The 13,766-nt window shown below is 43.3% G+C and overlaps 1 protein-coding gene across 1 annotated transcript in view; it reads right to left on the bottom strand.

The window, feature by feature from the left end:
* The window catches only part of stmn2b (stathmin 2b), a 67,828-nt gene that overhangs the window by 13,904 nt on the left and 40,158 nt on the right, over positions 1 to 13,766 (bottom strand). Inside the window, exons 2-3 of the mRNA XM_038809671.1 lie at positions 1,544 to 1,639; positions 844 to 1,019 (exon numbers count right to left, since the gene is read on the bottom strand). Of these exons, the coding sequence (XP_038665599.1) occupies positions 844 to 1,019; positions 1,544 to 1,639 (272 nt within the window). The remainder of the gene's footprint in view (positions 1 to 843; positions 1,020 to 1,543; positions 1,640 to 13,766) is intronic.

Raw genomic sequence — 13,766 nt, 5'->3', positions numbered from 1 at the left:
AATGGCAACTGGCATTTTTCTTCCTAAATTCACTATGATCGTAAACATCATTCAATGATGAATGGACCTGATATCTTCATAAATAGATTATGGGTACAGTTAAAGGCAAGCTCAGATCGGTTGAGAACTCATTTTACCGAGACTCAGGATTTTTCCCCTTTGTTGTGTTAAAGTTGCATTTGACTGAGCAGCCTTAAGCACCAAAAGGAATTGAATATTAACATTTTAATGAAGATTTAAATGACAAACTGAAAGTACTATAGGTGGCAGTCATCAACTGGAAGGTGTGCAATTGGTACAGGCTTGCTTTATACACAGCACACTGTCTTTCAACTTGTCTTTCAGTACCTGAATCATGAGATTTAAATGAATTCTGTAGACTTTATAGATTAAATATAGAGTCTGATTGTTCCTGATTGGTGGCTCTTGCTAAGTTATATGATTAAATTTGAATTTGAGTTAACACAAAATATCATTTTTCTTAAATCCTTACTTCCCTCTCCCCATTCTCCTGAAGGCACAACCTCAGTATAGAGACTGTTTCAAATTTCCAATGGTTGTCCTATATCTCACTCAAATAGTCATTTTGGAATCTGGATAGTGGGCATTGGTGAACTTTCAAGCATGGGAATCATGTTAGGTCATGCACATCCTGACATCCACATATGTATACGGGCAATTGCAACAACCACATTGCTAGCTGGCCGGGATAAACTAACCCCGCACAGACTAGGGATTGAATTCTCAATCGTACGGCTACATGCAGTCACCAAAAGAGGCCCTTCATTTTGTTTTGCAAGTTGAATTGTATTTGCTCTGATCCAAAGCATTATTTTTTTTTACCTTCCTCCTGTCTTCAGCAGCCTCAAGCTTCTTCTGGATCTCATCCAAAGAGAGATCCTTCTTTGGAGGTGACAGAGGGCGATCCAGTGCTGGCGCTGCTTCTGGAGAAGGCGGCTTTAAGATCACCTCAAAGGACTGACCCGAGGCACGCTTGTTGATTTGTTTAACTTGCATGTCTGAAGAATATTTAATGTAACGTAAACATGTGCATTTCACAATAATTATTTTGCATCAACTGCTAACGCTTAGAAAAAATAGGCCCTGATGATTCCCGAGCACAGCCATAATGAATAGCAGCCAACAAAATGTCACCTTCTGAATTAAGCGAAACATCAATTTATTTCTTACCTTGTCCTAATGAGCCCATTTTATTTTTATACAATTTAGTTGACTTTAATGTGCATATTTACCTTACACAATAACATTTTCCAGGCTTTATCACATTATTATACTGACAAGAGAAAGTGCTCTTTTTAGGAATGTTGTTATCTTTACTGAATGATTACTTCTGAGAGCAAGTTAATTAGCAGAGGAACAATAACTTTAAAGGAAGTCAAAATGGCTCCATCTGAACTATCGTTAGAAACATAAAATGCATGTTACTGTAATTGGCTCAGTCATCTCTTTATAGCTGTTAGGAGTAACCGCTTCCTGTTACATTGATCAAACTAGAGATTTCAAATCATGAAGAAAGACTCACCATCATAGTTATAGAATGTGGCAGCATGTGGTTCAGAGTAGAAGCAGGAACATATCAGAGAGAGCATAGAGAGCTCCTTCATTTTCTCCTTGTATGCTGCAAGAAAACAAAAGCAGTCATGATTACTTTGCGGTTTCTGTACATAATGTTACATAGATGGCTGGCAGAAGTTAAATGGGCTGGAATTCTCCGGCCGTTGGGATTCCCGCGTGTTTCCTGGTGGTGTGGGGTGGCTTAAATGGGAAATCCCATTGTCGAGCGGTGGGAAGATAGAATCACGCCACCAAAAACAGCACGCCGCTAAGAAATACGCTGCTGGGGGCCCGGAGAATCCCGCCCATGGTTAAACACAATGGAACTCAGTTAGAAAGGACAGACTAAAATACAATTGTATATCAGAATTACATATGTGGCTTTTTAAAAATTCATTCATGGAATGTGGGCAGCGCTAGCTGGGCCAGCATTTATTGCCATTCTTGATTGCCCTCTGCTGTGGATCTGAATGCACATGAAAGTCAGACCAGATAGGATGGCCGATTTCCTTCTGTAAAGGGACATTTGTGAATCAACAATGGTTTCACGGTCATCATTAGATTTTTAATACCAGTTTATTTCAAATTCCACCATCTGCTGTGGTTGCATTTGAAGATGTTCAGAGAATTACCCTGGGTCTCTGAACTAAGGGCTCGCAAAAACACTACTGCAATACAGCCTTCCTCCTGTTATGACAACTGTAACAGACTTAAGATTTGGTTCATTAAGAGCTTTTGTACTACATGTCACTTAAACATTGATATAGGGAAATATCTCATGCTTATCATACAATCACAGAATCCCTACAGTGCAGAAGGAGGCCATTCAGCCCATTATGTCTACACCGACCCACTGAAAGAGCGTCCTACCTAGTCCCATTCGCCCGCCCTATAGCTGTAAATCCACCTAAACGTTTTGGATACTAAGGGGTAATTTAGCATGACCAATCCACCTAACCTGTACATCTTTGGACTGTGGGAGGAAACCGGAGCACTTGGAGGAAATCTACACAGACACGGGGAGAAAGTTCAAATTCCACACAGTCTCCCAAGGCCAGAATTGAACCTAGGTCCCTGGCGCTTTGATGCAGCAGTGCTAACCACTGTGTCACCATGCCACCCCATATTTATTTAAAATCAACTTAGGCAGGATACTTCAACTGAAATTGTCACTTTATAATCAATACTGGGTGAGATATTATGACCTCATCATGGCGTGTTTCTTGGCAACGGGGGGCAGCTCACCATTGGCCAGCTGGTCTTGCCGCTTTTAATGGGATTTTGCATTGAATCAACCCCATGCCAACGGGAAACCCAGAGTGGGGGTGCACCGTTAGTGGGACCGGAAGATCCCGCTGGTGTGAACAGCCGGAAAATCGTGCCCAATATCTAAAAAAAAAGTGAAGACCCAGGCCCTCCTCATTGTGGCAAAAATATGGATGGGTTCGGAATCAGGCTGTGATATTCACACATGCACAGTTTATGGAGGCAGCTGGCCATTTAAATCACCACCTTTCTTCACTGAAGTCAAATTTTGATAGGCTGGGAGTGTGAAACCTGTGTGCAGATTACATCAGGTAAGAGCTGGTCTGAATTTGGTGGGTTCATCTGGTAGCTTGGAAACTACCTCACCCTCTTCAACATTCAGTTTCAATGCTAGTGGAGATGAGTTTTGATACCAAAGTTTGCAGGATCAATTTTTCATTCCATAAAAGGATGCACCCAACAGGTCATAAAGCTTTGCAAAATGAAAGGGCCCATAATGCCAAATTTATGATGAGGGGCTTCAGTAGCCATTCTCTCCTGTTTCTAGCCTAATGGTTATATAAAGCTAATTTCTATGGATATTTTGCTCTACAATTAGAGAGGTTCTGTTCTATGTTTAATAATCTAGCTTCATCCTGCAGTACTGCACTGATAAACATCTACTATTTTTAACAAAATAAGTTTCCTTTCCTCACTGTCAGTTTGGGAGGTGTTAAGTTTCTCTGTAAGACTCTCTACCACCTATAAGATCAGTCGGGATAACAAGCATAGAGTGATATACAGTGCGGACTTAGATATAAATCTAATTAGCATACACAAGTAATAAAGTTCCCCCTTATTTAAAAGTGTACAGAGTTTTGGAAAGATTACCTAAACCTCACAACCTGGAGCAGAAAATGAATGTGGTTGTTCAAATTCTCTTTCCAATAAAAACAGGGGGCTGAATTCTCCACCGAATGGATGCTCCGTTTTGCCGGCAGCCCGGGGGATTCCCGACGGCGTGGGCTGCCCCACAATGGGAAACCCCATTGACTAGCCCGGAGCATCCCGCCGGCGTGCTGAACCAGAAATCTGGTGCGACAGGACGGAGAAACCCATCCAAGGTATTATCAGGGCCAGCCTGTTATAGGACTATTCTGTTGCAGAGCTGAGACAGTAGAGGGTGCTGTTCAATTCATGATAATCAGGTGGTGAGTACAACTGGCGTCTAACCTTTATGCACTTCTAAATTGTTATTTACAGAGACGTATATCACAAACATGCACCTCCAAACCCAACCACCACAGTTTCAATAATCTGATCCTGAAAAAAGGAACACAAGTGAATTCCCAGTTAATCACCAAAGGCTGAATACAATCAAATGTTCAATTCATATACAATCAATGGATTTTAATTAAAATTAGACTTTCTATGGTACAATCAAAAATTAAAAACAAAATCAGTTCTCTCCAGCATTTGTTTAAAGTTAGCAAGATCAAACTGTAACCTTTTCTCACTTACATTTTGCAGAGTGTACATTATCCCATAATGAACAATTATCTACACAGCATTCAATGGATCTTCAGTGTGCCCGTTTTACAGAATATTACTTCAAATATTTGACAAATAGAATCTCAAATTTAGTGCCTGTGCTTCAGCAGCCAGAGTACGCTCAACGACCCTTTTTACTTTCTGAACTTAACAAGCTAAAGACCTTTTACTCATCTGTCAGAAATACCAGAGGCAGAATTCCCCCGTGCTAGGATAGGTCCGGTAGTGGGATCGGCAGGGCTGGCTGGGAGACTCCCAACGGGTTTCACGTTTTTGGCCTGACACACAATTCACCGGACCATTGGGATTCCCTTCACTGACAAGTGATCCCGGGGAATCCCGGCCATGGTCATAAAGTGGCCATGGCTTGGTCCTAAATATTAAAGGATACTTGACATCTCAGGAGGGCAGGAAGGAAGGAGAAGGAGGTGGCAATAAAGGATGAGGTCAGTAGTGAGAAATAATTGTGCTTTGGAGAAGGGTGGAGATATGAAATAGCAAAGGAAAGAAGTCACTGGTGCGAGTGATTTATAGGCTCCCTGACATTATAGCTACACTATAGGATGGAATATAAATCTAGAAATAAAAGGCCACTTATAAAAAATGTATTGAATAATTATGGGAAGTACTAATCTTCATATAGATTGGACGAATATATTGGCAAAGAGGATGAGTTCATAGAGTATATTCAGAACGGGCTCTTGAAATAATACATCCTGTAGACAACCAGGGAAAAGATTATGTTAGACCTGATAATATATAATGAGTAAAAATTAATTAATGATCTCATAGCAAAGGATATTCTAGGTGAGAGAATTTCATATTCTGTTTGAGGGTGAGAAACATGGATCTGAAACTAGTGCTTTAAACCTAAATAAATAAAGCTAAAAGGGTGAGAAAACAGAGTTGACTAAAGTGGAATAGGAAAATAGGTTAAAGCTAAGATGGAATGGTTCTACAATCATGCCTTTAACTGGTAGTTTGATCCCTCTCAGGCCTATAATGGTGTGTTGGTTGTCCTCAGCCAAAGGTTGGCTAGCCACGGTTCTCTATTGGTCAGGACTGCCACACTTGCTCCTGTGCCTAATTAAAAATTTATGTGCTCATTGACGCATAAGTTTGAATTCCAGAAAGCATATCTGGGATCTTTAACCTTGCCTCGGAAAGGTTCTTCTTCTTCATCTTGGTGCGACTCTTTTACTTTGTTGATGGATTTTTGTGCAAAGATTTCCTGGTGATCCTCTGTACGTTAGAGGTTTTTGATCTGCACATTTCCCCAAATGTCCCAGTATTTACAGGGAAGCATTGTGCTGTGCTTGCAGGATATGGTTCACGCCTGTGTTTAGCTGTTTAGTTTACCGCCATCTGAGTTTTAATTGCATACGGTCTTCTTTTCCCTGGAGTGTCTTTCACATTTAGTTGTTTAATGAGCTGTATATCTTCCACTCTTAATAAGGATCTATTTTGCTGACAGACCTCAGATTGTCAGAAAATCTGTATCCTCTCCCCCAAAGTTAGATCTTCTTTGGATTGAAGCAGGTCAGGAAGGGTATTGTCAGTTTTGAATCTACTGCTGCTTTCATCCGAGGAAAAGCTTGCGTGAAATGTTTTGAATGGTGCTTGCAGTAATCAAATTTTCTTGCACTGATCTGGGTTTTTCAGATACCCACCACGGTTAGTGAGTCATTTCAAAAAATGTGATAAAAGCCTGTCTCCCTGTGTGTAAACCATTCAAATGTGCAGAAACAATAAACTAATTGTAGGAACTTCTAGAACTGGAGGACTATCACACAACACAGAAGGTAACTTGGGATTTCGCCCAGAAGAATAATTGATGAAGACTATATCCTTAAATCATCTGTAGTAAATCCTTTGCAAGAATTGCCCATGCCAGAGCTGTTGTCAGTCTATAGTCTAGTTGATGAGCTAAAATGTTTGGCACCATTACATCGATCACAGCATGAATCCTTTCAGAAAGCGAAAGATGAAATCACTCTCAGTTTTTGTATTCAAAACGATATATTTGTTTTCATATGTATCTCTGAACTTATCGCTAGCATTCACCTCCATTATCAGTCAGAACGTTTGATGGTGACCGAAGTCCAGTCTCTGTCAATTTATTCATTATTTTGTCTGTACCATCCCTCTATATATTATTGTAGAAAAACAAAATCTTATAATCAAGCCAGCAAAATATAGGATGAAAATATTTCTTGGGTCTATACCTTCAAATCCAAGGCAACCACTTGTTGAAGTCACACACAAATGGAAAGCTCACAAGAGGACATGGCCTCTGTAAGGGCTTTTCTTGTTTATTCCCTTATTTATTTAACTTTGTTGTTATTGTTTATGGATCTTCAATCGAGAAGCACCTTTAAGTCGAGCAGGGTAAGTGAGGAACTCAAAAGTCGCAAATAGGTACACTGTGCTATGAAGATTTAGATTAGAAGAACTCAGACTTTATGGCACCTGGGAGATTGGAGGGATTCAGTTCAATTGGTTGATTGGTGACCAGTGGATTTTCCAGGGACCATATTCTTAGAACTTAGAACAGTACAGCAAAGAACAGGCCCTTCGGCCCTTGATGTTGTGCCGAGCAATGATCACCTTACCCAAACCCACGTATCCACCTTATACCCGTAACCCAACAACCCCCCTCCCTTAACCTTATTTTGTTTTAGGACACTACGGGCAATTTAGCATGGCCAATCCACCTAACCCGCACATCTTTCGACTGTGGGGGGAAACCGGTGCACCCGGAGGAAACCCACGCACACACGGGGAAGACGTGCAGACTCCGCACAGACAGTGACCCAGCCGGGAACTGAACCTGGGACCATGGAGCTGTGAAGCATTTACGCTAACCACCATGCTACCGTGCTGCCCCCTTTTTTTCCCCCGGAACAGCCAATCAGAAGCTCGGCTCTGCTGCCCTCTGCTGGATGCTTGCCTTCACTCGAACTCCTCAGGTCACTTGCGCAAGTACACCTTCAACTTACGCTGACTGCACTGCACGTCTGCAAATCTCCCCGGAACAGCCAATCATAAGCTCGGCTCTGCTGCCCTCTGCTGGATGGCAACAGACAGCGATTGGGTTCTGCCAGGTTGGGCTTTATCAGAGGACCCAGCAGAAAGCTTCTGGACGTTGAGAGGTGAAGCTGTGTGTTGTTCTCTCTCCGCTCTTTCTCCCAAATGTTTCCTGCCTGTTGTTTCAGAGTCTGCAGCGAAGTCTCGAGACCCTGGTGAGTCGACGGTGAAAATCATTACATACGGAAAGCAAAGACACCCAACTGGAGGCCTAGACTGGAAGAATCTAACTGGAAGATGTCTATCTGAAACAGAGACTCTTATACTTTTACTTTTAGTATTATTTCCACCCCTCTTTCCCCTCTGTGTTTGTCTGTCTTGTATGGGTGTGTGTGTGTGTGTGTGTATATACAGGATGGGGTGAGTCAATGAGGGGTGGTTAGAAACTATATAATAGTAAACTAATTGTATTTGCTGCCTATTTAATTGTAGTTACTGTTATTAATAAAAGTTAATTGTGTTTAAATTTACAAAGCTGGTGACTGCAGTTAATTGTCAGCCAAAACCCAAAGACTGGGGGCGCAATTCTCCGCACTCACGACGGTGCGGAGAATAGCGTGGCTCGTAAAATTTTACGGCCACGCTCGTCCGACGCCCTCCCGCTATTCTCCCCCCCCCCCACGCCCGACTCCCGATACGAATCGCTGCCGCCGTTTTTTTACGGCCAGCAGCGATTCTCAGCTGTCCGATGGGCCGAGTTCCCAGCCCTTTACGGCTGTTTTTACGAACGGCAAACACACCTGGTCTGGCCGTTCGTAAAAACGGCCGTAAAGTCCCGATTTTTAAAACCATGGCACCGATTGGCACAGCAGTACCACGGCTGTGCCAAGGGTACCATGGGCCCGCGATCGGTGGGCACTGATCGCGGGCAGCGGGTCCGATGCCCGCGCACTCTTTGTCCCTCCGCCGCCCCGCTGTATCACTTCGCGGGGCGGCTGAGGGGCATCCCGGCCCGCGCATGCGTGGGTTTCGCGCAAATGCGCGATGATGTCATCCGCGCATGCGCGGGTTGGAGTCGTCCAATCCGCGCATGTGCGGCTGACGTCATATGATGCGTCAGCCGGCGCAAACTCTGGCAAGCGGGCTTAACGAAATTTGTTAAGCCGGAGTTTACGGCGGCGGCATGCTAGCCCCGACCGGGGACCAGAATCGGTTCCCGGTCGGGGAGGGGGGGCTGGCGTCAAACCCGCCCGGATTTGACGCCAGCCTTACGATTTCTCCCCCTCTGGGAGAATCGCGCCCTGGGTATTTTTAAAATGAAAAGGGGTGGGAGGTGTAAACTCAAAGGTGATTTAAAAAGCAACAGTTTAAATATTACGCTAAATTGGCATAAAGGACACATGACCCATAACAGAGTCAAAATGGTTTACTGGTTTGAGATCGGCCAAATGTATTGCAAAAGCAGAGGATGCTAATCTCCATGGCTGGTGGCGACAGCCTCCTTAGAATGGTTTACTGGACCCGGATCAGACAAATGGATGGTTGAAGCTGATCTCTACAGCTGGTGGTGGCAGCCCCTTCTGCTTCTAGTCTTCCTGAGCTGACCAAAGCTGAAATGCAGCTCTTACTCGATTTCCTTCTGTCCGAAATAGACTAAGTCAGTCCCTCCCAGACACTTGTTTATTTGCTTTATTTCTACAGGTTGGTGGGTATCCCCCATCAATTAGTTGTTCAATCCCATTTATCCAATCACTGAGGGATAGGCATTCAAAGTAAACCCCTCCTCTGCCCATGAAGTCATCTTGTGACTTGCTGCTTACAAACCTCGACTCCGACGCGGAGCAGAATCCTCAGTCCATTGGGATTCTCTTTACCTGCTGGCAGTGCATTCCCCCCCTCCCCCCGCCCCCCCAAGCCATGCCATGGGTTTCCCGGAAGCATGGGGTGGCTTCAGTGGGAAACCCCATTGACAAATGGCGGGAGGAGAGAATCCCACCGCAAAAAGCGGAGTGCCGCCAAGAAACACATGGCTGTGGGACCAGATTCCTGCCCTTGGTTTAAATATGGATCATGAGATCCAACCTTATCGAGTTGAGGGATGTTTTATTTCAGAGCCTGTGCTAGAGTCATATCCTTGAGAGATACATTGTCCTTTGCTTGTCAGCCCAGCAGGCTGGTCACTCTCACTCCACTCACCTCTTTCAAAATGATAATTCTGTACCCCCTTCCCAAGTACAGTAAAAAATTTAACAGCAAGATATCTTCATTGCTTTCCTCCTTCAGCCTCTGCGTCAAATGACTTCTTGTCCTTGTGAGGTCAATCTCCATCTTAACTCATCAGGCGTTCTGTCCTCTGTGTTCACTGCCCTTGTTTCCTCCCTAAAATCTCTTTCCTAATTAACTTACAATTGCCCTATGTAACTTTTAGCGTTAGAATAGAATTTACAGTGCAGAAGGAGGCCATTCAGCCCATCGAGTCTGCCCCAGCCCTTACAAAGAGCACCCTACTCAAGCCCACCTTATCCCCATAACCCAGTAACCCCCACTTACTCTTTTTGAACACTAAGGGCAATTTAGCACGGCCAATCTACCTAACCCGCACATCTTTGGACTGTGGGAAGAAACCGGAGCACCCAGAGGAAACCCACGCAGACACGGGGAGAGCCTGCAGATTCCACACAGACAGTGACCCAGCAGGGAATCAAACCTGGGACCCTGGAGCTGTGAAGCAACTGTGCTAATCACTGTGCTAACGTGCTGCCCCGCCATAACATTTCTGCAGCTACTGATTTATTCAACCACATCCTCATCTTCACCTTTGATGTCCTAGTCCCTAATAAAACCATTACTCTCTCTCAGCTGGGCTTTTTGTCCTGGTACGGCCATCATCTCTGCTCCCTTAATTCGAGGGAATGCAAACTTGAAAGAACATGCTGGACGACTGGTTTAGCCATCGACCACCTGATATTGCCAGTTCATTCAATACACTAACGTGTCTCACTCTTGTCTGTTAAAACTATTCACTATTCCAGGATGATCCTAGTGCCTTCTTTTCTCAACTACAAATTGTCTTCGTAAACCCCTCTCTCCTCTACCAATAAGTGTGAGGAAGTAATGATCCTCTTAATCGTTAAGATTGAATTAATATGATTATCCGCCTCCTTTCCAGGAACTACCTAGTCAAACCTCCTTTCATGCTCCTCCAGTCCGAGCCCTGAACTCACATCTTTCTATTGTTTCTCCACTTTCTCCCTTCTTGCCCTCTCTGAGCTCATCTTGTCCATAAGACCTATCTCCTGCTCTCTTGATCGTATTACCACTAAACTGCTTATCACTCTGCTGCCCCTCATGGCCCTAATGTTTGAAGACATTGTAAAAAGTTCTCTCTCTTCAGGTATTGTCCCTCTCCCCTTTAAATCTGCCATCATCACTCCTCTCCTCAAAAGGACAGTCCTTGACTCCATCAAGTTGAAATTACATTCCATTTCCAATCTCCCTTTCCTCTCCATAATTGTTGAATGTGTTAACATTCCAAATCCATTCCCATCTGTCCTGGAGAGCCATATTTGAAATCCTCCAATCAAGTTTTTACTTCTGCCACACTCCTGAAACAGCTCTTATCAAAGTCACAACTGACATCCTATGTGACTGTGACAAAGATTAATTTTCCCTCTATGTCCTTCTCAACCTGCCTGCAGCCTTTGACATGGTTCACCACACCCTCCTCCTCTAATATCTCTCCACTCTTGTCCAGCTGGATAAGACTGCTCTCACCTGGTTCCATTCTTGTCTACCTAATTGTATTCGGAGAATCATTTGCTTCTCCCTCTGCTCCTGCACCGTTACCTCTGGTGTCTCCCAAGGATTGATCTGTAGCTCCCTCCTATTTCTCATCTCCATGCTGCCCTTGGCAGCATCAGCTGAAGCCACAGTGTTAGTTTTCACATGTGTGGTGACAACACCCAACTGTATCTCATCTCTCTCTCTTTTGACTCCTCCACTGTTGATAAATTATCAGACTGTTTATCTGACACCTATTGATGGATGAGCCGAAATTTCTTCCAATTTAACTTTGAGAAGACTGAAGCCATTGTCTTCAGACCCCCCTCCAAACTCTGTTCCCTAGCTACTGACTCCATCCCTTCTCCTGACACCAGTCTGAAATTAAACAAGTCTGTTCTCATCTGTGATGTTACATTTGATTTGTGAGACATTTGATACTTCCGACCTCCTATTCAGATCATCGCCAAGATTGCCTCTGTCTACCTTTAACATTGCCTGACTTCAACCCTATCTCCGCTTATTTGCTGCCGGAACCCTCAATTTTGCTTTTGTTACCTCTAGTCTGTTATACACTGCATTCCATTCTGTCTCCATTCTCATTCCATTCATTACAAGTTTACCCTCTATAAACTTGATGTCATCCAAAACTCTGCTGCCATATCTTACCTCACAGCAAGTCCCTTAACATCTCTTCTAAGTCTGGGTGTTCCAGTTCTAAGGACATCGTCAAGGTATACTACAACTCATGGTAACCGCTATAGCAAACTCTCCATCGTCCTTTGAATATTGCACATGCCGAAGACACGGCAAAAAGGTAGGCACGTGTACTGGAATAGGCCTTTGTATGTGATTATTGTGGCATTCCGCTGGGAAGCATCATCTAATTTGAGTTGCTGGTCGACGTGACTCATATCCAGCTTTGTGCAAGATTGCCATCTTGGCAGATTTGCATGCAGATCTTCAATTTTTGGGATTGGAGATTTATCCAGCTTGGTGACCTGATTAACTGTTATCTGATAATGACTGCAAATGTGGATGGTCTTGTACGGTTTCATTACAGAGACTATGGGCGCTGCCCATTCCGAGAACTGAACCAAATGGATGATGCCCAGTTCTTCCAACCTCTTTAACTTTCTTTGTATCCACTTTCTCTCGTGAAGCTAATGGCAGCGATCTTGACCCCCAAAAATTGGGGAGTTGCTTCTGGATCAATGCATATCTTAGCTTCTAACCCTTTGATATTTTTTTTCTACTTTGTCACTGTTAAGAACCCCACTGATGTTAAATGCAAGGGTATTCGAAAACCCAGAATGGTAACTTGGAATACTGGTTCTTCGTGGTGTATATTTTCAATTTGGTATAATATGAGGAAAGATATGCAAACCAGTGAGGAACAGTCCAGTCTTGTTGTATCAATTAATAAAGAATATTTATTAACTTACAAGAAAGAATACAATACACTACTGCAATATACTTAACTCCACTAATGGCTATATGCACACAGTATTCCATGAAGGTAACCCTTGTTCCCAACTGCCTATGTTTCCTGAACTCTGAGAAATGCCCTTTTTCCCCAAACAACATCCAATTTTATAGAACTCTATGAGCTAAATTCAGCAGATAGTTACCACCCACAAGTTCCCAGCCTGGGAAACCTTTCTTCAGTTCAGTGTAGCGTTTGGTCTCTTTGAGAGTTTTTAAAACAGCAGCTTTTAGAAATGATTTTTTTTTTGGTAGAGCATGTGTTCTCCAGCTAGGTATAGCTATGGTAGTAGCTGCCCCTCTGCCTCTGTATTTAGTTGTTCTGGTATAGAAATACAATTTCTCTCCTTTGATGTTACCCTATTCAGATACCCATTGATCAACCTTTTAGCAAAAAGATGCAAGTTATTTCCTTATCTCTCCACTTTGAACTAATCTCTTCTACAGTTCTAAACCTATTTCTATACACTATTGTTAACCCCCTAGTCACTTAGGTGAACAATTGTTTTCCCACTGCTACGCTAAAACGCATATCAAAAACACCCCTTCAGACAGCTGCACACATTGGTTCCCTTTCTATCCAATTCTTTGCTTTATTTTACCTAATTTTATTTTTAACCTCAATTTTACAAAGATGTACAGGTTAGGTGTATTGGCTGTGCTAAAATTGCCCCTTAGTGTTCAAAGTTTAGATGGGGTTACAGGAATAGGGTGGAGGAGTATGCCTAGATAGAGCGCTCTTTAGTCCTTTTCCCATCACTCTTATCACTGGAAGCAGGGTAGACTGCTGTCATAACTTACAGGTACCATTGTGATGCCTATTATTTATATTACTTCTCCTGTGTAATTCTTCAATTTGGCAGAAGTGCTCTCCAAGTGCAATGGTTGGGCTCCCTGTCCTAGGTACTGAAATGAGCCACAGTGGCTGATGTCCCTGAATCCACTCCTAACTTATGAACTTCCCACTTACCCAGAGCATTGCAGTAATAAGATATGGCTTGCCTGTTTTAGATTAAAAAGAGTGAATACCAGAATCACTGGTGCTAGGTTCTTTCACGCATCTTGGTTGATCGATTACTCAGCGGATTTCACTTAGCTCTGCA

This window comes from Scyliorhinus canicula, chromosome 10 (assembly GCF_902713615.1).
Source record: "Scyliorhinus canicula chromosome 10, sScyCan1.1, whole genome shotgun sequence".
Taxonomy (NCBI): Eukaryota; Metazoa; Chordata; class Chondrichthyes; order Carcharhiniformes; family Scyliorhinidae; genus Scyliorhinus; species Scyliorhinus canicula.
The sequence above is the reverse complement of the archived record's forward strand: the minus strand, read 5'-3'. Positions and strand labels throughout refer to the sequence as shown.